Here is a 27,296-nt window from a genome sequence, read left to right as displayed (position 1 = left end):
GGGTGGGTTTGTAAATTCAATACAGAGACCTGTGATCCTAAATAGGAGGAACACAGGAACTCTGTGATGATTTCTGAGAGGACAACGGTCTGCTGTGTTTACAACAGCAGAGCGCCGTTTTCTCTCTTTGCAGGGAGTGATTGCAGGTGCCCGGCGGCAATCGCGACCCCGTGGATCTGCTTCCCCGCTGGCGAATGGGCGGGCCTCTGGCAGACCGTGCGCACTCCCAGGATCGCTCCCGCGGACCACCGTACAGGTACGGTGATTCGTGGGAACCTGCCCACCTGCCGCCGTATAACTGCAGCGGCTGGTCGGCAAGTGGTCAAATACATACTGACCTTCATGTTACCTCCTGATATCCTCATCCTATTATTGTACAACCAAAACCAATCCAGATAATTCTCCGTTATCAATGTTATCTGTCTACAGGGAAACCTTCATAGATGAAGGCACAAATGAGGATGGAGGAGAATCGGAGTCACATGACTGAGAAGATACTAAACCTTACACTGGAGATCATCTATCTGCTGACCAGAGAGGTGAGGAGGATTCTGTGAGGTCACATGACATCACTCTTATCTCCATTAATAAAACACAGACCTGACCGGAGAGGTGAGGAGGATTCTGGGATTCTAACATTATATTCCTATTGGTTCCTCAATACAGAGATTTTCAGATGATCATATGAGCATCACAGTGCCTCCATGTGACTCCCTAAAACCTGAGAGACACAAAATGGAGAAGATTCTAGAAGTTACCAAGAAGATGATGGAGCTGCTGACAGGAGAGGTGAGCGGTGCTGGGAATTCTGGGACATTATCCAGTAACAGACAAGGGATGTGTCTGGATGGTGACTGTATCATTGTGTGTGTCAGGTTCCTATAAGGTGTCAGGATGTCACTGTCTATTTCTCCATGGAGGAGTGGGAGTATTTAGAAGGACACAAGGATCTCTACAAGGACGTCATGATGGAGAATCAGCCGCCCCTCACATCACCGGGTAAGAGGAGACTTTATTGTAAAGGAGAGAGCAGTACGGAGGCTCCACCTAGATCCCCATCATCTGATAAACACATAGAAACAATGTATTCAGTCAGTGTGTGTGTTTCCTACAGATGGATCCAGTAATGGGAACCCACCAGAGAGATGTCCCCGTCCTCTGTATTCCCGGGATTCCACACAGAAAGATCGCACCAACCCTTATTGTTACAAGGTTGGTGGGACAGAGTATCTAGAACATGGACTCATAAAGATGACGCATGGATATTTTATGTGAGCTTATAGTTTACAGTTTATATTTACTTGCATTTTCTTGATTTAGAGTGGAGAGCCAATCAATATAGAATTTGAGCTTAAAACGGAGGAAGAAGAAGAAGAAGAAGAAGAAGAAGAGACGTATGTGAGGGATGATCAGCAGTCTATGGAGGAGGATGGAATAACGGGGACATTTATAGAGGAGGACACTCATACAGAGATCAGCACAGGTGGGTCATTAACACTAAATATATTCCTCCACCCATACTGCTCACTGATTGGTCCAGAGTAGGGTGGGGACTGGGTGATATCAGCCTGTAATACCCTGGTCACTTTCCTGAGCTGTGTTCCCCATCCTGTATTTCTCTTCTATAATCTTCCTTCTCTGTGCTGCAGACACAATTTATGTATGTAGACTGGATTTATGGAGATTCTGGGGGTTCAACTGGTAGCAACATGTTGATTTTTTTTTTACCATAGACTTTACTAGACCTAGGCACCAGGGGTATGTGATTTGAGTCCTCTGCTCCATACCTGGGTCTAGGAAGATCTCTGATTAACAATTCTCCCGGGGTTACTTGCTCTGTTGTCTGCTGGTTGTGCCGGGTGGAGGGATACGTCTGTATAGTCTCACACCCATGTCACTGAGTGCAGTCTCAGGAGATGGGAGGCAGCGGTGTGGGACTTCTGCAACTTGTCTCATGTAAACATTTACCCTTCCACTGATTGCTGAATACCAATATTATGAGTCCTGACCATTACACTGTATAATTTATATTGTACATTACATACTCCTGACCCCTGCACCATATACTCTATGTTGTACATTACATACTCCTGACCCCTGCACTATATACTCTATGTTGTACATTACATACTCCTGACCCCTGCACTATATACTCTGTTGTACATTACATACTCCTGGCCCCTGCACTATATACTCTATATTGTAAATTACATACTCCTGACCCCTGCACTATATACTCTATATTGTAAATTACATACTCCTGACCCCTGCACTATAAACTCTATATTGTACATTACATACTCCTGACCCCTGCACTATATACTCTATGTTGTAAATTACATACTCCTGACCCCTGCACTATATACTCTATATTGTACATTACATACTCCTGACCCCTGCACTATATACTCTATGTTGTACAATACATCATTCTGATACTGTATAGTCCTATCTGTTGTATCTTATACAATAGGTTGTACATTACATACTCCTGACTTCTGGTCTCCCCTCTACCCACTGCTATGTATACACATAATATGTATCCTCTTTTGTTACACCCATTTTCTCCCAGCTGGACATTTTATATCTGATGATTTGATTGGAGGACAGACTTTTACATGGTGATAATAATGTGATAACATCCTGCAACTTTGGAACCTTAAACAGAAAGTGATAATGAGGGAGAAGTCAGTAACCCAATGATGGTGGTCTTCAGGATCAGTCCAGTCTTCATCTTGGTTGTTCTCTCCCCCCCCCCCCCATCCTCATTCTCTGACCTCTGGTGGGGCTCAGCCCCGCTGTTATTCATGACTAAATCATGGACTAAATAATGAAGTGCAGTACTTCTTGTGTTGGGAAGATGGCAATGAGTGATAGAGGGGGTGGGGACACTCGTCCTATAATCCCCCCCATCACTGTCACTCCTATAAAAGACAGTTCTCGTTGTTTCCTCACTCTCTGACTAAGGTCCATGAATAAAGAAATGAACTGTTAGGAGATCAGAGGACCCATTTACTAGTTACTTTGAAGGTGGAATTGTAAGATCATCAGAGACAAAGCTGCTTTTTTTTTTTTTATCTGACCAAAAAGGAGATTTCCCCTGGGGGTGGGACTTTTTAGGCACCAACAAGAAAATAGTATGGATAACAAATCAATTTAATATAAAAAATTAAATTCTTTATTTGTTGATACACAGGGAATAAAAGCATAAAGGCAAGCTATGAAGTGATATACATCAAACAGTAGGACTAGAGACCACAAACCCCTAGGCTAATCCGACACGTTTCGGAGTCTTTTGGGCTCCTTCCTCAGGGGTGCCCTTGGAGGGTGGTATAGTTCACTGTGATGATGAGCATAGGTAGCCTGCCTGGCGGTTAAAAACAAATGGGCAGCGTATCGCTGTTATCCATCAGGAGTGCCATATCCACGTTGTTATAGGTCTGAGCCAGAATCTTAGATCTTATGATGTTCAGGGTTTGTGTGCTGACCAGTCTCAATGAAAGACTGGGTAGGGGCAGCTGGAACCTCATAAAACAGCAGATCTGCTTTAAAACGGCAATATGTTGTTCATGGAGGACAGGAGCCCTCGTAAGACCTGTGTGTCCGGCAAAAGAGCAAGCAGCCCAGGGTGTTTAACGATAAGTGACACAGTTTCTCAAATTTATCAGAACAACCTCGATGCTGCCAGATATATTTCTCTGTAATATCCATTCTCCCACTGTGGGGGGTCAAAGGAAATCCAATGTCTCAGGATCAATTTACGAGCCTGAAACAATGCTCTTCCTATGGCCTGACCAGTTATGTCGTCCACCAATAGGTCACTCAAAACCCCTAGTATACACTGTTTGGGGTCTTCACTAAGAGATACCCAAAAGATGTTAATGGTCCCCATAACTCCCCTCCAGTACATGTATAACTTCGGCACCTCCATACCATGTGTATGAGGTCCCCATGATCATGGCAACATCTAGAGCAGACAGGACTGTCCCTGAGGCCCATTGTGAATAGTTTTGCTGGGGTATAGTGCACCCATAGAAGTAGATATATAGTTGGGATAGTCACTGAGCTACATTAATCGAGCATTGCTGGACAGTCAACAGGGCCTCCTCCCACTGTTCATTTTCGAAGGCACCCACATCTCTTTCCTATTTGGCAGCGGTGGTATCCGGATGATCCCCAAGGAACACATTAACTACTTGACGCCTGCACTATAGGCGAAAAATGGCTACAGCGCGGACCTAAATTGCCGGGAGGGTGTACATTGACATCATCCCGTGCATGAGCCGCCTGCGCGCTCCCTGCGGAGTGGCCCAGCTCGCTCTGTGATCAGCGAGTCCATGAGACTCGCCTGATCACAGATCGGAGTAAGAAGGCAGTCCCGCCTCCTTACCACGTGATCAGCTGTCAGCCAATGACAGCTGATCATGTGAAGTAAACAGCAGCCAGCGATCAGCTGTTTTTTTCTGCTCACACTGTCAGTGTAAGGAGAAAAAAAAAAACGATTGGCGTCTACTGTCAGAGGGACTGCGGTCTAGAAGAGGAGAAGGCAAATTGTGCCCACCAGTGTCACCTACCAGTGCCCATAAGTGTGCACCAGCTCCACCTACCAGTGCCCACCAGCTCCACCTACCAGTGCCCACCAGTGCTATTTGCCAGTGCCCACTAGTGCCACCTACCAGTGCCCACCAGTGCTATTTGCCAGTGCCCACTAGTGCCACCTACCAGTGCCCACCAGTGTCCACCAGCGCCACCTATCAGGGCTCACCAGTGCCCCATCATAAGTGTCACCTACCAGTGCCTATCATTGCCCATTAGTGCCACCCATCAGTGCAACCTATTAGTGCCCATCAGTGCTGCCTATTAGTGCCCTTCGGAGCCACCTACCAGTGCCCATCGGTGCCACCTGTCAGTGCCACCTTATCAGTGCCCACCAGTGCCAGCCTATCAGTGCCCACCAGTGCAGCCTATCAGTGCCCACCGTTGCAGCCTATCAGTGCCTATAAGGCAGGGCCAGTTCAAGGGGTGGGCGGGAGGGCCATCTGCCCTGGGCGGTGTCCATATCTGGGATGAAGGGGGGGGGGGGGGGCGCACTTGGAGCTTCTGCCTTCTCCTGCCTGACAGGGGTGAATGTCATTCTCCCTCCCTCCTGTTACTGCACAATGCATGATTTCTGGACTCCTCCATTCCAGCTACCTCAACTCTGCCTTATCTCTATTTCAGCTGTTAATCACTCTCCTCCTTCCAAGCTCCCCTCCCCCTGTCAGCTTGTTCTCCCTCCTGGCCAGGTCACTTGAGTCTTCCTTGGTGGTCACTTTCACTTTGTCCGCAGCACATCTCTTTACCTTCCCTGCACAATCGTAAGTCAGCACCGATTCTTCTGTTCCTCTCTCCTGTTCACATTAACCCTTCTTCTTTCAGCTGTCCGCTCCATAAATCTGTACTGCATGTTCTGCAGTCTCTGCTCTCAGCTCTGGACTATCTAAGCAGCCATTTAGCTGATCCTGTCCTGTCCCAAAATGCAGACTTAGCACTTTCTCTACAGTCCTTCACTCTGCTCTTCGTTAACACATATTCTTACCAGGGCCCTTTCACACAGGGAGTCCTTCGGGCAGACTCCGTTTTTCTCAGTGGGGGATCGATCCGCCGATCCCTGCTGAGCAGGAGGATGACAGCTGTGTCTCCGTGCTGTGTGGTCCCCATGCATATCTATGGGGGAATCGGACAGGAACGGACCGTCTGTCCATTCTCATCCGATCCGATCCACTGGACGGATCGAAAATAGGGTTTCCATCCGTCCAGATTCGACGGATTGGATTAGATGTCTCCACTGACATCTGATGCCCCATAGAGATGCATGGGGTGACCGTTCAGATCCACCAAAAAAACTGACGTGTGTAAAAGGGGCCTTATCCTTAATAACCTGTACACTGCAGTTTGGTCACAGTGTGATTGTATGTGCATTTTACCTGGGTTTAGGTGCACTTCTATTGAATTTCTATTACAAAGTGCGTTTTCATGAAAGCGCATCAAAGTCCTGCATGCTGCATCTTTGATGCGGTTTCAGAAAATGCACTGTGCAATAGAATTCAATAGAAGTGCACCTAAAATCCAGGTAAAACGCACATACAATTACACTGTGATCAAACCACAGTGCACCAGTATGACCCCCCACTATAAAGAAAATGAAAAATAGTCCTGGCGCTTGTCATCCGGATGAAACCCTTGGACAAATAATCCATAAAACCTCTGGTCAATATTGTAAATCCACCACTAACAATGCCACCAATCCCTGGCATGGGATGTAAATGCCTGACACGTTGACTGGAAAAAAGGGTGGCGCACAGATGTAGCATAGATGTAATAACTGGGCCAAGACGGGTATGATAGGCAATCTAAGCAAGACCTATAAAAATCATACTGTTTTATAACCTAAGGTAAACAAATGACTGTAAGTGCAAAAACGTGCAATTAGAGAAAAATGCAGAAAATAACGGAATAAAATAATATCTATCTTCAGGGGTTGGTGGTATTATACAAATACATAAAATGGAGAAATATATATAAAAGAAAATATATAAATATATATATATATATATATATATATAAAAATGTGTATATATAAAACGTGGGTGCAATGTGCAAAGAAATAGTTAAATAAATATAGATAAAAATTGCAAAGTCGTCGCCAATGTGGTCTATTGGCAAAAAGTGCCAATGAATAAAGTTGATAAGACAAATATGGACCTTATAAATAAGAGAACTGGTATATAATTTGTGCAATGTGATAATAGAGTAATAAATAGATAAATTATATACCTGGCCTGTTAGTGGGTCCTGAGGACCGGAGTTGAGAACCACAGATCTAGGGGCATATGTGATACTGGATATACAAAACTGCCTGATGTGGGCGGAGTCCTGGTTTAGGGGAACCAATCTGCTGATGTCTAGTAATAATCTTTGTATTTCTATTTTAGTAGATGGACGGGAAATGAGGAAAACCTCAGAGGATTGTCTCACTTTCTCTCCAGACTGTAAAGTAGAAGATGAGGACATCATACAGTATAGTCCAGGAGAAAACCCGGCTACCTTAAATGTCCATCCGGCACCACACAGTGTAGATGGACCATCGTATTCCTCTTATCCTGAGGAACCTCAGACCGAGAGGGACGGTGCCAGACCATCGTATTCCTCTTATTCTGAGGAACCTCAGACTGTGAGGGACAGTGCCGGACCATCGTATTCCTTTTATCCTGAGAAACCTCAGACTGTGAGGGACGGTTCCAGACCATCGTATTCCTCTTATCCTGAGCAACCTCAGACTGTGAGGGATGGTGCCAGACCATCGTATTCCTCTTATCCTGAGAAACCTCAGACTGTGAGGGACGGTGCCGTCCTTCCAACAGATAAGAGGTTTTCCTGTACCGAGTGCGGGAAGTGTTTCCATTCTCAATTTCATCTTAATGTGCATAAAAGATCTCACACAGGGGAGAAGCCATATTCTTGTCCGGAGTGTGGGAAGTGTTTCCGTTTTGAATCCAAATATAATGTGCATAAAAGATCTCACACAGGTGAGAAGCCATATTCCTGTACTGAGTGTGGGAAATGTTTCTCACAGACATCCCATCTTTACACACATCAAAGATTGCATACAGGGGAGAAGCCGTATTTCTGTCCTGAGTGCGGGAAATGTTTTTCAGTCAAGTCCAATCTTACCACACATCAGAGATCTCACAATAGGGAAAAGCCACTTTCCTGTCCTGAGTGTGGGAAAAATTTTTCAGATAAGTCCCATCTTTACAAACATCAGCGATATCACGCAGGGGTAAAGGTGCATTCATGTCCTGAGTGTGGGAAATGTTTTTCACATAAGTCCCATCTTTACACACATCAGAGGTCTCACACAGGGGAGAAGCCATATTCCTGTTCTGAATGCGGGAAAAGTTTTTCAGTCAAGTCCAATCTTAACAAACATCAGAGATCTCACATGGGGGAGAAGCCGTATTCCTGTCCTGAGTGAGGGAATTGTTACTCATTCCTGTCTTTCTGTACATCAGGCATCCCACACAACCCTGGAGGTGTATTAGTGTCTTGAGTGCGGGAAATGTCTTCTGTTACTGGACATCACCGCTCTCATGTGGGGGAAGAAGCACTCCCTGATATACACCTCAGATATACTCCATGGCTGATCTTCATCATGTAAGAAACACTTCATAAGGAGATCAGAGTTCACCAAAGACATGGATGAAGTGTTGTCCTGTGTTGGCCTTTGATAGTGGTAGAAAAATAAAAATGGAGTCATTACCTTTCATTGGCTGAGTACATTTTGTGGTGTAAGATGTCACACACACTTAGAGGTCTATTTAAAAAAAAAAGTTGATCGAATGTGTTAAAGATGGTATTGTATAGATTATAATTATATGTGTAACTAATATTAAGAAGGCCAAAAAAACCTTTCCCCTAGAATGCTGTAAGAGCTTTGAGAAACCACATCTGCAAGTAGGCAAAAATAATGTCACAGACAAGTTACACGTCAGCCTAACCTTCTATATAAACTGTATACCCCCTTATAACAACAAGATCGTTCTTTCTGCCGGCTTACTTTAGCTGAATTAAATATTCACTTTTTAAAGAGTAGTAAAAGATTGATTAACCACTTGAAGACTAAGGGTCTAATTCACTATATCGCCATTGGCGGCGTTTATGTAATCTACTATTTTTTTAACGCGGTGGCCAACGGGAGGAGGTGAGATCGAAATTCACTATAACGGAATATTATTATTGCAATTCCGAATTCACTAAGGTCAAATAACGTCAGACCAAGAGTCAAAAAACAGTTGAGCTAAAAGTATGACTATTTTGTTCGAAATCATGTTTTGAGCATGAAAAAAATAGCACTAATGGTTCTGAAAGATGTGGGATATCATTTGGAGTTCAATGGCTTTTAAACTATGTCAAAAAGTGAAATATAAAAATAGATTTCAACAAAAGTGTCAAAGCTAAAAATGTCTCCCATGGTCTATGGCTGGGAGGCAGCACATGTGCGCATGCTCAACGGCAGAAAAGACCTGAAAAATAACGATTTCTCTATCGTCCATTAACAGACACAGCTCCCACACTTCTTATCCATTGGGTTATGCTGCCTCCTGCAGTAGAAATTTTAGGTAGGAAAAAAAGCAATTCTCCACGCCCGTGGGGCTGTCCCCATAGGCATAACCCCACACCCTCTGCTCCAGCAAAACAGTTTGTTTCTGCCTAGAGAAGGAGTAGGACCTATGTTTCCTGCTGGGACTTCGGTCTCAGTTTTTTTATACTTTTAAAAATATTTTGTTTTATCTTAACTCACTTTGCCAGTTAATTTTCAGGGGGATCCTCCTGGTGATCTACAAGCAATGCCGGCTGGGGTTTCGTACTGGATAATCTAGATCCTTAAGGTCTCTCCAGCCTGGCCTACGAGCGTGAGCAGGTTATAGTCCCGCACTAGGCCTTGCCACGAGGGAGCCCCTTTCTGAATGGGGATGAGCCTGCAAGTGGATGTCTCACTGGGATGCGACGACCTGGAACGCCCTGAGTCACAGCATACCCAGCGGCTGGCAGCACCCCCACTCTGGGTGGAAGGTGTTTTTTTCCCGGAGCAGAGCACACCTCGTGGTCTTTGGGGGATGTGGGCCCTCTCCTGGGAATAATGGGACCTGGACTTCCTAAAAGATCCCCCTGGCCTGTCAGGTTACCCGGCCTTGTGCTCTGTTCCCCTCTCCCGCCCCCCTGGGGGCTGCTGGGGCACCTGGCGTGCTGGGGGGGGGGGGTGGCAATGGTATCTTTTTTACTGCTGGGTCTGGTTGTAGATTCTTGAGGCCTTCATATTGGGGGTCCCTGACCACATGGCACGCCGTGGGCGCCGCCATCTTTAGTGTGGGCAATGTAAAATATTTTTCCCATTGACTGTTATGGGGCAGGCATTTTCCCTGTGCTTCCTATTGATTTACATTGGCAGCCATTTTTGTGTAGCCCTATGGAGCTACACAAGCAGTGTGACCTTTGACATTCCAGGCTGATGTCATATCCTGTGACTCCCACTTCCTGCTTCACAGTCCAGTTCAGGAGGTTTCCTCTGAAGGTGGTAAAGTACCGGGGTCTTTGTGGGCATATCCCTGCACACTCTGCTGTTAGTATATATTTAAGTCGGACTACGCATACCGTGGCGATCGGCGGTGGGAACCGCGATCAGTGTTTTTAAAGTGACAGTATTCCTTTTTTCTGTTGCATCGAATATGGAGTCCCAGGCAGCGAATTCACCCTCAGACCCCCTTGGTGCGATGCCCGGACCTTCTGGATCACAGTCGCTGCCCGCGATTTCAGCAGCTCTGGAAAGCCTGGCTCCCCCCTATGGTGTTAAACTCACCACAACTCCTTCCGCGTAAAGGGGTATCGGGCCTTTCAACAATAGGTTGGTTCCTGGATCCCCATATATCTCATTATTATCTCCGATCTTTCATCGCCGTCAGTCTCGTGCACTCCGGCCGGGAGTGCACGAGACTGATGGCGATGAAAGATCGGAGATAATAACAAGGAGATATACGGGGATCCAGGAACCAACCTATTGTTGAATATTGTTGAAAGGCCCGATACCCCTTTTACGGGGAAGGAGTTGTGGTGAGTTTAACACCATAGGGGGAGAACAGAGCACCGCAAGAGCACAGGAAGCATGGCACACCTTATATATATTTCCTAGTATTCCAGCACTTAATACTGCCGTTTAGCACATACACATCATTGGACTGAGTACTTAGTTTAGGGACTATTTGCACTTGGCACTTTATATTATTTATTTTAAATTTGGCGCAGTTTATGATTTTTTGCACATATATTGGATTTTGTGCCATCACTTTCATTTATATAGGAGTGCATGCCAAGATATAGCACTTCCTCTAGTGGCTATTAGTATAACTATTTTGAAATTATATTGGATATTTAATCACAGTATTAATATTCCAGGTGGATGGTTGTTAACCAAGCACAGATCACTTTATCACTTAATTAATTTTTAATAATTAAGGATTGTGATATTTTTCATTTATGTTCATTATTATTTACATGTATATACACAACACTAGAAGACACTTACACATCAAGCACTGGTCACTTTAATATACTTTTCAATAAGGATTATGACACTGTTAACAAGTATATACACTATTTATGGTCAATAATACTAACAAGTATATATAACACTAGAGGACATGCACAGAATTTCAAGTGGTTTTATATACAGTGCCTTGCGAAAGTATTCGGCCCCCTTTTGCCACATTTCAGGCTTCAAACATAAAGATATAAAACTGTAATTTTTTGTGAAAAATCAACAACAAGTGGGACACAATCATGAAGTGGAACGAAATTTATTGGATATTTCAAACTTTTTTAACAAATAAAAAACTGAAAAATTGGGCGTGCAAAATTATTCAGCACCCTAAAGTTAATACTTTGTAGCGCCACCTTTTGCTGCGATTACAGCTGTAAGTCGCTTGGGGTATGTCTCTATCAGTTTTGCACATCGAGAGACTGAAATTTTTGCCCATTCCTCCTTGCAAAACTGCTCGAGCTCAGTGAGGTTGGATGGAGAGCGTTTGTGAACAGCAGTTTTCAGTTCTTTCCACAGATTCTCGATTGGATTCAGGTCTGGACTTTGACTTGGCCATTCTAACACCTGGATATGTTTATTTGTGAACCATTCCATTGTAGGTTTTGTTTTATGTTTTGGATCATTGTCTTGTTGGAAGACAAATCTCCGTCCCACTCTCAGGTCTTTTGCAGACTCCATCATGTTTTCTTCCAGAATGGTCCTGTATTTGGCTCCATCCATCTTCCCATCAATTTTAACCATCTTCCCTGTCCCTGCTGAAGAAAAGCAGGCCCAAACCATGATGCTGCCACCACCATGTTTGACAGTGGGGATGGTGTGTTCAGGGTGATGAGCTGTGTTGCTTTTACGCCAAACATAACGTTTTGCATTGTTGCCAAAAAGTTTGATTTTGGTTTCATCTTACCAGAGCACCTTCTTCCACGTTTGGTGTGTCTCCCAGGTGGCTTGTGGCAAACTTTAAACAACACTTTTTATGGATATCTTTAAGAAATGGCTTTCTTCTTGCCACTCTTCCATAAAGGCCAGATTTGTGCATTATACGACTGATTGTTGTCCTATGGACAGAGTCTCCCACCTCAGCTGTAGATCTCTGCAGTTCATCCAGAGTGATCATGGGCCTCTTGGCTGCATCTCTGATCAGTATTCTCCTTGTATGAGCTGAAAGTTTAGAGGGACGGCCAGGTCTTCGTAGATTTGCAGTGGTCTGATACTCCTTCCATTTCAAGATTTTCGCTTGCACAGTGCTCCTTGGGATGTTTAAAGCTTGGGAAATCTTTTTGTATCCAAATCCGGCTTCTAACTTCTCCACAACAGTATCTCGGACCTGCCTGGTGTGTTCCTTGTTCTTCATGATGCTCTCTGCGCTTTAAACAGACCTCTGAGACTATCACAGTGCAGGTGCATTTATACGGAGACTTGATTACACACAGGTGGATTCTATTTATCATCATTAGTCATTTAGGTCAACATTGAATCATTCAGAGATCCTCACTGAACTTCTGGAGAGAGTTTGCTGCACTGAAAGTAAAGGGGCTGAATAATTTTGCAGGCCCAATTTTTCAGTTTTTTATTTGTTAACAAAGTTTGAAATATCCAATAAATTTCCTTCCACTTCATGATTGTGTCCCACTTGTTGTTGATTCTTCACAAAAAATTACAGTTTTATATCTTTATGTTTGAAGCCTGAAATGTGGCAAAAGGTTGAAAAGTTCAAGGGGGCTGAATACTTTCGCAAGGCACTGTAATTCTCAGTTATAAGTATACATAGAGTAGCGCCATTGCCCTATACATTTATCTTACCTATCAGACTTCCCCCTTCGTGGGGAAGAAGACCGGGCCGGCAGCAACTTGATTATTTTCCTATATACATCGTTAGGATACATTTTCCATTGTATAGGATATAAAAATTAAATACCACGGACGCCAGCCTGTCAGGCTGGGGTGGAGTGCTGGGGAATCTCTGTGCCCAGGAGACTTGGTCGACAGAAGAGTCCTCCTTGCCAATCAAAATTCTGGAGCTCAGAGCGATCAAGCTTTGCCTGTTCTACTGGACGAGTCAGCTATGCGGTTCTCCGGTTCGGATACAATCGGACAATGCCACGGCTGTGGCTTTCATCCATCATCAAGGGGACACCAAGTGTGTCCTGGCGGGCAAGGAGATTATGGTTTGGGTGAAAGACAGTGTTCTGACTCTTTCTGCAGTCTACATTCCGGGTGTGAAGAATTGGCAAGCGGATTACCTTCAGGTGCTGAGTCGTCAGGTGCTGCATCAAGGGGAATGGTCCCTTCATCCAGAGGGGTTTCATCTCCTGTGTGTCCGGTGGGGGACCACGGAGGTGGATCTGTTTGCATTTCGCCTCAACAGGAAAGTCCAGTGGTTTGTGGCCAGGTCTCGGGATCCTCTGGCCGACGCCACAGACGCTTTGGTGGCTCCTTGGAGCCAGTATCGCCCAATTTATGCCGTCCCTCCGCACGTACCCCTGCCGAGGTTTCTTGGCAGGGTGGTGGTGGAAGGCATTCCGTCGTTCTGGTGGCACCAGACTGGCCTCAGCGGTCCTGGTACGCAGACCTGGTAAAAATGGTCATAGATACTCCATGGAGACTTCCTCTGTGGGAGGATCTGCTCAGGGACCGATCTTCTATCCTGCTTTATGGTCGCTGGCTTTAACGGCATGGCTGTTGAAAGCAAGGTGTTGAGGGATAGAGACTTTTCTGACTCGGTGATTCCTACACTTTTGAAAGCCAGGATATCGACGTCCAGGAAGACCTATCATCGTACATGGAAATCGTACCTTTCATGGTGTGAACCGTTGCAGCTGCACCCTCGCTTGTTTTCTATAGCTAGTTAGCTAGTATCTAGGGTTTTGGCCTTTTTACAGAAAGCGGTTGAGCAGCGATTGGCTTTGGGCACTATCAAGGGCCAAGTGTCAGCCCTGGCTATTTACTTCCAACGTCTGTAGCTACTAGTAGCACTTTTATTCAGGGGGTGTTTCATCTGGCTCCTCTGAGGAGATCCCCGTTGCCTCCGTGGGATCTCAATCTAGTTTTGTCGGTTCTTCAAAAACCTCCTTTTGAGAATATTAGGGAGATTTCTCTGCTTCCCTTGTCACAGAGGGTTGCCTTTCTGGTGGCTATTACTTCTGCTCGTAGAGTGTCTGAGTTGGCGGCGCTGTCATTCACCTTATTTTTTGGTCCACAGAGATAAAGTGGTACTCCGACCTAATCCGTCTTTCCTTCCTAAGGTGGTGTCGGATTTTGATCTCAATGAAAACATTTTGTTGCCGTCCTTATGTCCTAAGCCTAAATTGCCTTGCATTCTCTGGATGTGGTTCGGGCGATAAGGGTGCATCTGACGGTAACTGAGTCTTTTTGGAAATCGGACACTTTGTGCTTACTGATGGACCTCAAAAAGGTTTGGCTGCTACCATATCCAGATGGTTCAGGCTTATTCACTCAAGGGTCAGGTTCCTCCTTTGCCTGTGAAGGCTCATTTTACCAGAGCGCTGAGTGCCTCCTGAGATTTTTGCCATCAGGCCTCAGTAGTGCAAGTTTGTAAAGCAGCGACTTGGTCGTCTCTGCCCACTTTTACAAAATTCTACAAGGTTGATTTGTTGGCATCTGCAGATGCTTCCTTTGGCAAGCAAGGTTTTGCATGCTGCTGTTTAAGAGAATCGTTTATTTCTCTTTAGGGGTTTTTTCTCTCCTGGGTGAGCTCCTGTTGTTCTTGGTTGAACTTCATTTTACCCAGTTGGCTAAGTTTAGCCTTTGGAGTTTACGTTACTATCTGGTTGAGTTCTTCCAACCCCTCATTCCTACACTGCTTTGGGATGTCCCATTGGATAAGAAGTATGTGAGTTGCGTCTGTCAATGGACAATAGAGAAAACTGGATTTTTATAAGAACTTACCGTAAAATCCTTTTCTCTGAAGTCTATTGACAGACGCAGCACCCTCCCCTCTGATATGGGGATGTTTTTTGTATCTTCTTCACTGCTTACAATGAAACGGTTTTGCTGGAGCAGAGGGTGTGGGGTTATGCTTATGGGGACAGCCCCGTGGGCGTGGAGAATTGCTTTTTTTTCCTGCCTAAAACTACTCCTGCAGGGGGCAGAATAACCCAATGGATAAGCAGTATGTGAGCTGCATCTGTCAATGGACTTCAGGGAAAAGGATTCTACGGTAAGCTCTTATAAAAATCCAGTTTTTCAAATCGCAAGCTGGCAATTTAGTGAATTCCGTTGCTCGCGATCGCTGAATTCATGCAGTACAGAAAACGGAATTTTTGTAAAATCTTACCTGTAAAATTCCTTTCTCTGAGTCCTCCGACAGTCGCCGCCTCTTCATATTCGTCACATATGGGGTATTAGACTTTGCTCCGAAGGAGTAGCTAGGCAACAGAATATGTTAACAATAAAGCTTTAACATATCCCACCCTCAAGGGGTGGTCCCCTCAGTCAATACCCTCCTACTTCCTGCAACCATATCTCAGTTTTAGTGGAATAGCAGTAGAGTATACATTCAAACCCCAAAAGAGGGGCGGGGGCGGCGACTGTCGGAGGACTCAGAGAAAGGAATTTTACAGGTAAGATTTTACAAAAATTCCGTTTTCTCTTACGTCCTCCGACAGTCGCCGCCTCTTCATATTCGTCACATATGGGGACGTCCCAAAGCAGTGCAAACATGAGGGGTGGGAAACGCATCCGCGCCGAAAGGCAACGCAGTCTCCACATCAAAGAAAGGAACCTTACCAAAGGAAGGAAACCAGCTGGGCAACAGCAAAAATAAGTGCTCAACAGGAGCAACAACCCAGGAAAAGACAAAAAACCAGGGGATACAAAACTTATCCCAACATCCAGGAGTCCCCAACAAGGGGCCCTAGGGAACAGCCGCACTAAGAACCTTGCGGCCAAAGGAAGCATCCGCCGATGCCTGAACATCTACTTTGTAGAATTTTGTGAAAGTGTGTACGGTCGACCAAGTCGCCGCCTTACACACCTGGGCTACAGAAGCCCCATGACGACAGGCCCAAGACGTACTCAGAGACCTAGTAGAGTGCGCCTTCACAGGCACAGGGGGAACCTTCCCCTGCAAGGCATAGGCCTGTTCAATGGTCTGCCTGATCCATTTGGCAATGGTAGAGGCGGAAGCCGCCATGCCCTTCCGAGGACCCTCTGGAAGAACAAACAAGGAGTCCGTCTTTCGAAAAGACTCAGTCGATTTAAGGTAAACCCTAATCGCCCGAACAACATCCAGAGAATGCAATCTCACCTCCTTTGGATGTGTAGGCTTCGTGCACAACGAAGGCAAAACAATATCCTCGTTAAGATGGAATTCCGAAACTCGTTTCGGCAGAAAAGAAGGATTAGGTCGCAAGACCACCTTATCCAAATGAACAACCAGGTACGGAGACTTGCAGGACAAAGCCGCCAGTTCCGACACTCTGCGAGCCGAAGTGATCGCCACCAAAAAGGCGACCTTTTTGGACAGCATAGACAACGAGATCTCCCTGATCTGTTCAAAAGGAGCACGTTGTAACACAGATAGGACCAGATTCAAGTCCCAAGGGGGCAAAGGATCCCTCCTAGGAGGAACCAGATGCCGCACACCCTGAATAAAAGTGCCAACCAAGGAGTTGGAAGCCACGGGACGTTGAAACAGAACGGCCAGCGCAGACACCTGACCCTTTATCGTAGCCAGCGCCAAACGCTGATCGACACCCGTCTGAAGGAAAGACAGCACACGGGAAACCGAGTACGTGCGGGGTGAAAACCCCCTGGACTCACACCAGGCAAAATAGGCCTTCCAAGTACGGTAATAAACCTTTCCCGAGGAAGACTTCCTCGCGTTGATCAAGGTATGAACAACCTCTGAAGAGAGACCCTTCTCCTTCAGGACCTCGGTCTCAACAGCCAGGCCGTCAAAGCCAGCGACTGTAAAGCAGGATGGTAAATCGGTCCTTGAGACAGTAGATCGTCCCGAAGAGGCAGACGCCAGGGGGCGTCGACCGCCAGATTCACGAGGTCTGCGTACCAGGACCGGCGAGGCCAGTCCGGTGCCACAAGAATCACCGTGCTGCGTTCCGAGTGTAACCTGCGAAGGAACCGGGACAGCAACAGAATCGGTGGAAACGCGTACATCAGCCCGTACTGATGCCACGGGGCCACTAACGCGTCCGACGCGTCTGCCCGAGGGTCGCGCGTCCTTGCCACGAACCTCTTCACCTTGTAGTTGAGGCGAGACGCGAACAGGTCCACATCTGGAAGACCCCACTTCGCGCACAACATCTGGAAAACAGCCGGATGGAGAGACCATTCCCCCTGATCCAGGGTCTGGCGACTCAGATAGTCCGCCTGCCAGTTCTCCACTCCCGGAATGTGAACCGCCGTTATCGCCGGGACATGAATCTCGGCCCAAGACAGAATGTCGGCCACTTCTCGAGCCGCTCGGGCACTCCTGGTGCCCCCTTGGTGGTTGATGTAGGCCACCGCCGTGGCATTGTCCGTCTGCACCCGAACCGGGCAGCCCTGCAGCCGGTCCGTCCAGCGATGAAGACAGAGCCTTATCGCACGCAATTCCAGAATGTTGATCGGGAGGGAAGACTCCCCCTCCGACCAGGTCCCCTGGGCGGACAGAACGCCCAGAACACCACCCCAGCCCGACAGGCTGGCATCCGTGGTGATTATTGTCCACGAGATCGGACGAAACGACTTGCCCCCGGACACCAACGGGGACTGGAGCCACCACAGAAGGTTTTCCCTGGTGCGATGACTCAACGAGATCTGAAGATCCAGAGATTGAGGTCGCCCGTCCCACTTGGACAAGATCTCCGCCTGGAGACCCCGCGTGTGAAACTGCGCGAAAGGAATCGCCTCGAAAGCCGAGACCATCAATCCCAGACATCTCATACACGTCCGCAGAGACGAGTTCGGAACGTCCCTGAGGGACCTGACTTCCTCCTGAAGAGTCCTGAGTTTGTCTTCCGGCAGGAAGACCTTCGCCTGCACCGAGTCCAGTATCATTCCCAGATAGGGAAGACGAACCGACGGACTCAGTGTCGACTTTGGAACATTTATCGTCCAACCGAACTCCTGCAGAGTTTGCATCGTGACAGACAGGTCCTTCTCCAGACCCTGACTGGTCGCAGACCGAATCAGAATGTCGTCCAGATACCCCAGGACAGAAATGCCCTGGGCTCTCAATAATGCCAGAACCGGTGCAAGCACCTTGGTGAAGACCCGCGGAGCCGAGGCGAGCCCAAAGGGCAACGCCACGAATTGGTAGTGATCCTCCGCAATGGCAAATCGAAGGTATCTCTGATGACCCTCGAATATGGGGATGTGAAGATACGCATCCTTCAAATCGATGGAGGCCATGAATTCCCCCGGAACCAGGGCAGCCACCACCGAGCGCAGGGATTCCATGCGGAACTTGCGAACCCGCACAGAGCGGTTCAGAGCTTTCAAGTCCAGAATTGGACGAACCTTGCCCTCCTTTCTGGGCACGGTGAACAGATTGGAATAAAACCCCCGAAATCTGTCCCGATGAGGCACCGGAACCACCACTCCCTGAGCCCTCAGGTCCCGCACCGCCAGGTGCAGATCCCGCAGGCGCTCTGAAAACAGTTGTAGATTTGAGGGAAAAAATCTGCTCTCCGGCCGAGAGAGAAACTCGATCTTGTAACCAGATCGAACGATTTCCAGAACCCATCTGTCCCGCACACGGGCCAACCAGGGTTGAAGAAAACCGAGCAAGCGTCCCCCCCACCCCAAAACTGGGTGAGGGCGCCCCTTCAGGCCGAACTGTTATGGGCCGCAGGTCCGGATTGGCCGGACTTCTGTTTCCCAGACCAGGGCTTCTTCTGAGAGCCCTGGCCCTTGAACGGTTTGCCCTTGTAGTGCGGCCGAAAGGCACGAAAGGACCCCTGAGGGGGCCGAAAATTCGCATGCTTCTTCCCAGAAGCCCCCTTAGCCTTGGGGAAATGGGGCAAGAGAGTGCTCTTACCCCCGGTGATCCCCTTAATCAACACATCCAAGGACTCCCCAAAAAGGCGAGACCCATCATAAGGCAGATTGGCTAAGGTTTTACGTGAAGATTGGTCCACCGACCAACATTTCAACCAAACCAGGCGGCGAGACAACACCGCCACGCTGTGCACACGTGCAGCCAACGGAATCAAGTCCAGGTCCGCATCACACAGATACATGACACCCTGGTGGATCTGATCCACCATGTCCAGGGTCGCCGCCAAGGCCGAATCGGCCACTAGGACGCGCCTAAGCATCTGCGTCCAACTTGCGATCGCCTGGGCCGCCATGAGAGAAGCAAATAGAGCTTTAAGCATAGAACCCGTAACAGAATAAGTATGACGGGCAAGAGACTCCAGTCTCCTATCCGTGGCATCACGGAAAACAGGGGATCCCTCTGCAGGAATCGCAGTGGCTTTGTTCAAAACCGCAATTGCATGATCCACTGGTGGAGGCACACACCACCGTTCATCAGTGGCAGGGGAGAAAGGATAACGCAGCTTGAATTTACTTGGTACCGCAAAAGGTTTGCGCAGATCGCGCCATTGATCCTTTACCGCGCGCTGAAAATCAGCATTGCAGGGAAAAACCTGCGGCGTCCTGCGTTTTCTCTGCGTCCCATAAGCCGCCAAGGCAGCGGGGGGACACACTTCGTCCTGCAAACGTAGCGTCTGCTTAATGGAAGCAATCAACTCATCCATGATTGCAAGCTCTTCAGGCGAGCCAGGGGGAGAATTATCAACCCCCTCAACCTCAGCCTCTACCTCAGACCCCACTAGATCAAGAGAGGAGCGGGACCCCGATAGGGAGGTCCCTGCCAGAACAGCCCCATCACCTTCACCCTCAGAATCGGAGGACAGAGTAACTCTGGGCCGTTTAGTAGATTGAGCAGCCACCAGCATTTGCACCTGGGCAGCAAGGCCAGCCACAATAGTGGCTAAATCCCCCCCTGGGGGGGAAACAGCGGTCCCCTGGCTTTCCACCAATACTGTGGGAAACTTGCCCTCCTGAGAATCCATTGCCCCTGTACGCCAGACAACCAAGGGTTAACTGCCCCCTTTCAGTAAGCGCAGCCCACCGCACACACTCAGGCACAATGAGACCCCCACAGGGAATATACAGACTGAATACAGGCAATGGACAACAGGAATAGAAGGATAAAACCTGAGGAGACCCCGCTGCTGCTGCTGCCTCGACCGGTGTTCCAGGAAAAAGGAAGTGATGCTGCCAGGGCGCTCTATGTAAGCCTATGGAGGCTACAAGAAAATGGCCGCCGTGCATGTAAACCATGCGGCCGGAGCGGGCGCCGGTAAAATGGCGTCGTTTGGCGCCGAAACCGCCGCTCCACAGTGCATAAAAACACACACAATTTCATCCCATTATATGGATACATGTTAGATCGCCGCAGCGATCGCTGTATATGCCCCAACATGCCATTAAAAACATGCCCCACAGCACACAGCTTCCCACACTGCCCAGCCTGACACACACAGTGTCATACAGCTCCCCCCCCCCCTTGCAGCCCACAGCATGCAGCCGAGAGATAGGGAGACAAGCAGTGTGATGTAAAGGCAGGTTACACAGTCCCAGACTGAGACCCCCCCCAGACAGACAGGTCCCCACATAGACACACTTACCTCATATGGCGTGGGGAACCCGCACAGGCGAACAAGCCGCTGCACATGAGGCAGGGAGAGTCGCAATTCAAGACGCCCACAATGGCGGTTAAGAAACCGCACAGCGTCCGGTGAGGTAGCCACCTCACCAAACATCCCTGCACCGAACAGGGATGGGTCGTTCACCGTGCCAGGAGCGTTACCTGGCTGAACGCTCGATGGCAGACTGGGAAGCCACTGACCCACGACCTGCGATCAGGGGGATCAGCCCGAGACCCAGTCCGCATGATCCTCTTCGTCCGAAGAACTAACTAATGCTGACAAAAAACAACAGCTAAGTAAAGGTAGAGAAAAAACTCAAATAAAATATTAAAAAGAAGAAAGAGTCTGGGACAAAAAGTCCCAGCACAGAGAGAGCCAGCCACTCCTGACAAGCTAGACATTAAAACTGGGATATGGTTGCAGGAAGTAGGAGGGTATTGACTGAGGGGACCACCCCTTGAGGGTGGGATATGTTAAAGCTTTATTGTTAACATATTCTGTTGCCTAGCTACTCCTTCGGAGCAAAGTCTAATACCCCATATGTGACGAATATGAAGAGGCGGCGACTGTCGGAGGACGTAAGAGAAATTTATGTTTTAAATGCAGACATTTCATTTTCCTATCAATTGCTGAATTATTAAACACAATTATCCTTGCTATATTTTTGGGGTTCCCTGCTCAAGAAATTACTTAAAAGTTTAATGTATTATTTTGGGGGCAAGAAATATTATTCTTGCTCGCTTTATAACAAACAAGAATAATATCTCTCCCCCCCAAAAAAAAAAAAAAAAATATTTAAAACATATATATATATCTTATTTTTTCATAAAGAGTTCTTGGGTTCAACTGAGCAGGCTCAAACACTTTGCCATTTCTGAGACTTTTTAGTTCAACTGAGCATGCTCCAACACTTAGCCGTTTGCACTCCTTGCTTTCCATCTCACAGAAATCTTCGCTCAAAACACACACAGCTGTCTTCACGAACCACATGATGAATTCTTTTTTCGCCACAAAAATGTACTATGTCTACCAACATCATTAATCCAATTCAAAATGTCATGATCAACAAGTGGCTAAGTGGTTAGCAATTCTGAAACAGGGACCCTCGGTCGTTGGACCAGAAGAAACATCTACCGCTTCTCAATACTGATGATATATGTGCTAACATTCTAAACGAGGGAGTCAATATAGTTGCCAAAAGAGCTGTCACCTTGGGCAACGTCTTATCACCTAGCCTTTATCTTTCCAAAAAACCCAAACAATCCCCTACTTGGCTACACTGTAGAGGTAACTACAAATGTGGCATGACCGATTGTGTCACTTGCCCTCATATCCTCCATGGAAATATCTTTAAGTCTTCGGTGAGCGAAAGGACTTTTCATTTAGAAAAGTTTTTTAACTGTAATTCAGAATATGTCATATATCTTATAACCTGCAAGGCTTGTTTGATACAATATGTAGGTAGAACCACTCGCAGACTTAAAGATAGGTTCAGGGAACATCTAAGTGACATTAGACTATCTAAATCAACCAATGTGGCACGCCACTTTAATCACAACCATGGAGGCGACTTGTCCCTAGTACAGGTTCAGGTCATAGAGCGCATTATTAAACCAATTAGAGGCGGGGATATTTTCCGTATATTATGCAAAAAGGAGGTCTCTTGGATTTTTAGGCTTCAAACTCGCATTCCACAGGGATTAAACTTTGAGTGGGACGTTACTCATTTTTATGAGTAAGTCTCCCTCTCCCCTTTTCTTCTTTTTCATACATATACAGTGGGTACGGAAAGTATTCAGACCCCCTTAAATTTTTCACTCTTTGTTATATTGCAGCCATTTGCTAAAATCATTTAGGTTCATTCTTCTTCCTCATGAATGTACACATAGCACCCCATACTGACAGAAAAACACAGAATTGTTGACATTGTTGCAGATTTATTAAAAAAGAAAAACTGAAATATCACATGGTCCTAAGTATTCAGACCCTTTGCTCAGTATTTAGTAGAAGCCCCCTTTTGATCTAATACAGCCAGGAGACTTTTTGGGAAAGATGCAACAAGTCTTTCACACCTGGATTTGGGGATCCTCTGCCATTCCTCCTTGCAGATCCTCTCCAGTTCTGTCAGGTTGGATGGTAAACGTTGGTGGACAGCCATTTTTAGGTCTCTCCAGAGATGCTCAATTGGGTTTAAGTCAGGGCTCTGGCTGGGCCATTCAAGAACAGTCACAGAGTTGTTGTGAACCCACTCCTTCGTTATTTTAGCTGTGTGCTTAGGGTCATTGTCTTGTTGGAAGGTAAACCTTCGGCCCAGTCTGAGGTCCAGAGCACTCTGGAGAAGGTTTTTGTCCAGGATATCCCTGTACTTGGCCGCATTCATCTTTCCCTCGATTGCAACCAGTAGTCCTGTCCCTGCAGCTGAAAAACACCCCCACAGCATGATGCTGCCACCACCATGCTTCACTTTTGGGACTGTATTGGACAGGTGATGAGCAGTGCCTGGTTTTCTCCACACATACCGCTTAGAATTAAGGCCAAAAAGTTCTATTTTGGTCTCATCAGACCAGAGAATCTTATTTCTCACCATCTTGGAGTCCTTCAGGTGTTTTTTAGCAAACTCCATGCGGGCTTTCATGTGTATTACACTGAGGAGAAGCTTCCGTCGGGCCACTCTGCCATAAAGCCCCGACTGGTGGAGGGCTGCAGTGATGGTTGACTTTCTACAACTTTCTCCCATCTCCTGACTGCATCTCTGGAGCTCAGCCACAGTGATCTTTGGGTTCTTCTTTACCTCTCTCACCAAGGCTCTTCTCCCCCGATAGCTCAGTTTGGCCGGACGGCCAGCTCTAGGAAGGGTTCTGGTCGTCCCAAACGTCTTCCATTTGAGGATTATGGAGGCCACTGTACTCTTAGGAACCTTAAGTGCAGCAGAAATATTTTTGTAACCTTGGCCAGATCTGTGCCTTGCCACAATTCTGTCTCTGAGCTCTTCAGGCAGTTCCTTTGACCTCATGATTCTCATTTGCTCTGACATGCATTGTGATCTGGAAGGTCTTATATAGACAGGTGTGTGGCTTTCCTAATCAAGTCCAATCAGTATAATCAAACACAGCTGGACTCAAATGAAGGTGTAGAACCATCTCAAGGATGATCAGAAGAAATGGAAACACCTGAGTTAAATATATGAGTGTCACAGCAAAGGGTCTGAATACTTAGGACCATGTGATATTTCAGTTTTTCTTTTTTAATAAATCTGCAACAATGTCAACAATTCTGTGTTTTTCTGTCAGTATGGGGTGCTATGTGTACATTCATGAGGAAGAAGAATGAACCTAAATGATTTTAGCAAATGGCTGCAATATAACAAAGAGTGAAAAATTTAAGGGGGTCTGAATACTTTCTGTACCCACTGTATATTTATTTTTGGCTTTTCTGATTTCTTGATTTTTTGAAATTTCTAAAAAATTTTTTGGTTTTTTATTTCTATTTATACTTTAAATTTTTGGCTTTTAGCCATGAACCCCGCGGCTATTCATGGCTATATGTCAGGGGTCATTTGCTTCTGTTTTTTGATCGCCATCTGATATGGTTTGTAGGATTCTGTTCCATATGGCTTCGAGAGTCCCCTTTTTCTCCTTTTTTCTTTTTATCTTACTTCCTTTTTTCCTCTTAATAACATGGTCTCCTTTTTTCAGACTTTTAAGTCCCATGCCAAGTCATGATCATTCCCCTGTTTCGAGGCTCCGTTTGAGTTTCGTTCAGAGCTTCTCCGAGCCCCTCCTCCTTTCTTGATACATTCTATGCACCAGTCACTTTATTTCTATTGTCAATTTTTGTTGCAATTAATTTGCATCCATTTAAGGCCAATAAGCTGTCTAAATTGCCAATCATGGTTACTAGTCATAATGTCTATATTTATTCAATAATTTTTTGAACAACAAAGTCACCATTGGAAGAGGGGGTCTTCCTTTTCTTTGACACCATGCCGCCATGTCTCCATTCCAGTTCATACATTATTATATTCTCTACATATGGTGATTTTCCATGTTAAATTTATGTTTACTGGCTCTTCACCATATCTATATGTCCTATTATATTCACGGATACACTCAAATAAGTGGATTATACTTTCATAAAATGACTTTTATGAAATGGTTTTTCTATATTTTGCATGCATATTTTTCTATTTTTGAGTGTATTCCCTGAATTATGTATTTGACCGATCAATTAATTACATATTTAATTAGTGAATTTATACATGGCGATTTTGGTGTCAGTTTAGATACATCTGTAAAAATTGGGAACCTATAAACTTTTTTCGGTACTCATCCCCTGGTGGCGTGATAATTCATGTTTTATATCTTTTATATGAGTCGTCCTCATTGATATGTCAATTCACATTTCTATTATATTTATCACTCATGCACACCAGTTGCATTTTAATTTTAGTTTCATTCCGTGTTTTGTGTAGTCTTTACACATTATTAATGTTCATTGATTATGCTACACACTAGACGGATTGTAACTTCTCACCATATCACATTCATCATTATATCCCTTTTCACTTCATCACCCTTCACATATTTTTGGAATAAAAACAAATACTTCCTTTACACATATTTTTTACCATTGTCATCATATATTACATATTTTATATTCATGAATTCATCAGTTCATTTTTCTTCACACTTTTCACTTCACACTTTTCACTATCACTATTTAATTCCATTCATGTTGATTTACGTGTTTTCAACCATTGTTAATACTGTGGTTTCTTCCCCTTTTTTTCACCAGCATCTTTTACTTTTACTTTTTTCACACTTTTTTGTATTTTTTCCTTTTTTCCTTTTTTAGGATCAATATCAGTAAATATATTTGGTATGTTATTCCAATAATCTATCTTTTTTACATACGATTTTTTCACATAGTCACGATCCACATTTTAAGGATCCTCTCCACACACTAAACGACCATTTTTACATATACTTTGTTTTTTCTATCATGTCTACGCCACCGGGGTTTGAAGCATTCAAAAACATTTGATGATAAAGAAAAATAGTTTTTCATTTATTTTTTGGTTCCTGATTTTTCAGTTATTGTTTTATATCTTTATATATATATATTTTTCTGTATTAGTCATATATATGGTTTTATATTGTTCGTATGTATACCTCCATTCCCCCACTGGGTGAAGGAGTTTTGTATCTATTTGTCTTTCACTTTGGGACTGTGGACTTGCTGAACTTACATCTGTTTTCCATCAATTAATCAATTCAAGGTGCAAGTAATTACATTCTTCGGTCACCTCCCTCGTCTTTGGTTTACCTACAAATGTACGTCGGCTTCCACAGCTCCACAGTGTATGGTTATGAGTAAGCGATTTAATTCGTGAAACGCGTTAACCCGGCACGTCTGTTATGTGCATTGTACTGTCTGTCTGCTACACCGAAGAAGAATAAAGGAGTTTTGATTGTTTTCATCTTACTTTCCTGAGTGCGGTCCACTTTTTTGGATTCTTCATAGCTTGGACGGCGGATCTGACCAGCACCACCCATTGAACTGACACCTTAGCGGCTCTGCTTTTTGTTGCCAGGCTCAAACACTTTGCCATTTCTGAGACTTTTTAGTTCAACTGAGCATGCTCCAACACTTAGCCGTTTGCACTCCTTGCTTTCCATCTCACAGAAATCTTCGCTCAAAACACACACAGCTGTCTTCACGAACCACATGATGAATTCTTTTTTCGCCACAAAAATGTACTATGTCTACCAACATCATTAATCCAATTCAAAATGTCATGATCAACAAGTGGCTAAGTGGTTAGCAATTCTGAAACAGGGACCCTCGGTCGTTGGACCAGAAGATTACTTTGAGCTATCTCACGAGGTCGGCTCTATCCTGGTAGATACAGTTGCCAGCTTTGTGTCAGGGCAAGTCCTTCCTGCCACTGGTTGGTAGACCACTACGTCTACAAACATTAATCCAATTCAAAATGTCATGACCAACAAGTGGCTAAGTGGTTAGCAATTCTGTCTTGCAGCACTGGCGTTGTGGGTTCGAATCCCCTACCCACCTACAAGTTTCTCTGTCGTCCTACTTGCACGAACACATATATGCTGTTGTCTGTTTTTCCTTTTTTTACAAACACTTTCATTCATTAGTCAACTGGTATGAGCACTTCAGCCAGGAACAGACACAATGAATTCAACTGCTGTGCGCTTCCTTTACCGGGTGTGTGTGGGATAACCTATGTTATATAAAGGCATGCTCTAGAGTGGATTGCTTTGCCTGTGAAAAGGCCACCATGTGTTTGTGTCTGAATTGGCTTTTTATCTTTATCTTTTTTTTTTGGGGGGGGGGGGGGTTTGCTAGCATGCCTAAGGACCCATACCCCAGTAAGGCTGTTTTTGGATGAATTTGTTTGCCTTTTGCCTCTCCAAATGTTTTTTTTTTATTGTTTTTCTCAAATCTGAACATGT

At 45.7% G+C, this 27,296-nt stretch overlaps 2 protein-coding genes across 2 annotated transcripts in view; one reads left to right on the top strand and one right to left on the bottom strand.

Moving 5' to 3' along the window:
* Positions 1 to 27,296, bottom strand: part of LOC309550283 (uncharacterized protein) — a 1,519,274-nt gene that overhangs the window by 1,455,945 nt on the left and 36,033 nt on the right.
* LOC309549988 (zinc finger protein 667-like) lies at positions 436 to 8,017 on the top strand (the record flags this gene model as incomplete). The annotated part of the gene is made up of 4 exons (XM_082250463.1): positions 436 to 539; positions 873 to 999; positions 1,115 to 1,212; positions 7,892 to 8,017. The coding sequence occupies exons 1-4, from the start codon at positions 444 to 446 to the stop codon at positions 8,015 to 8,017; spliced, it is 447 nt and encodes a 148-aa protein (XP_082106589.1). The 5' UTR covers positions 436 to 443.

This window comes from Pelophylax lessonae (genome assembly GCF_965119305.1).
Source record: "Pelophylax lessonae genome assembly, chromosome: 3".
Taxonomy (NCBI): domain Eukaryota; kingdom Metazoa; phylum Chordata; class Amphibia; order Anura; family Ranidae; genus Pelophylax; species Pelophylax lessonae.
This window is presented reverse-complemented; position numbering and strand designations above follow the sequence as displayed.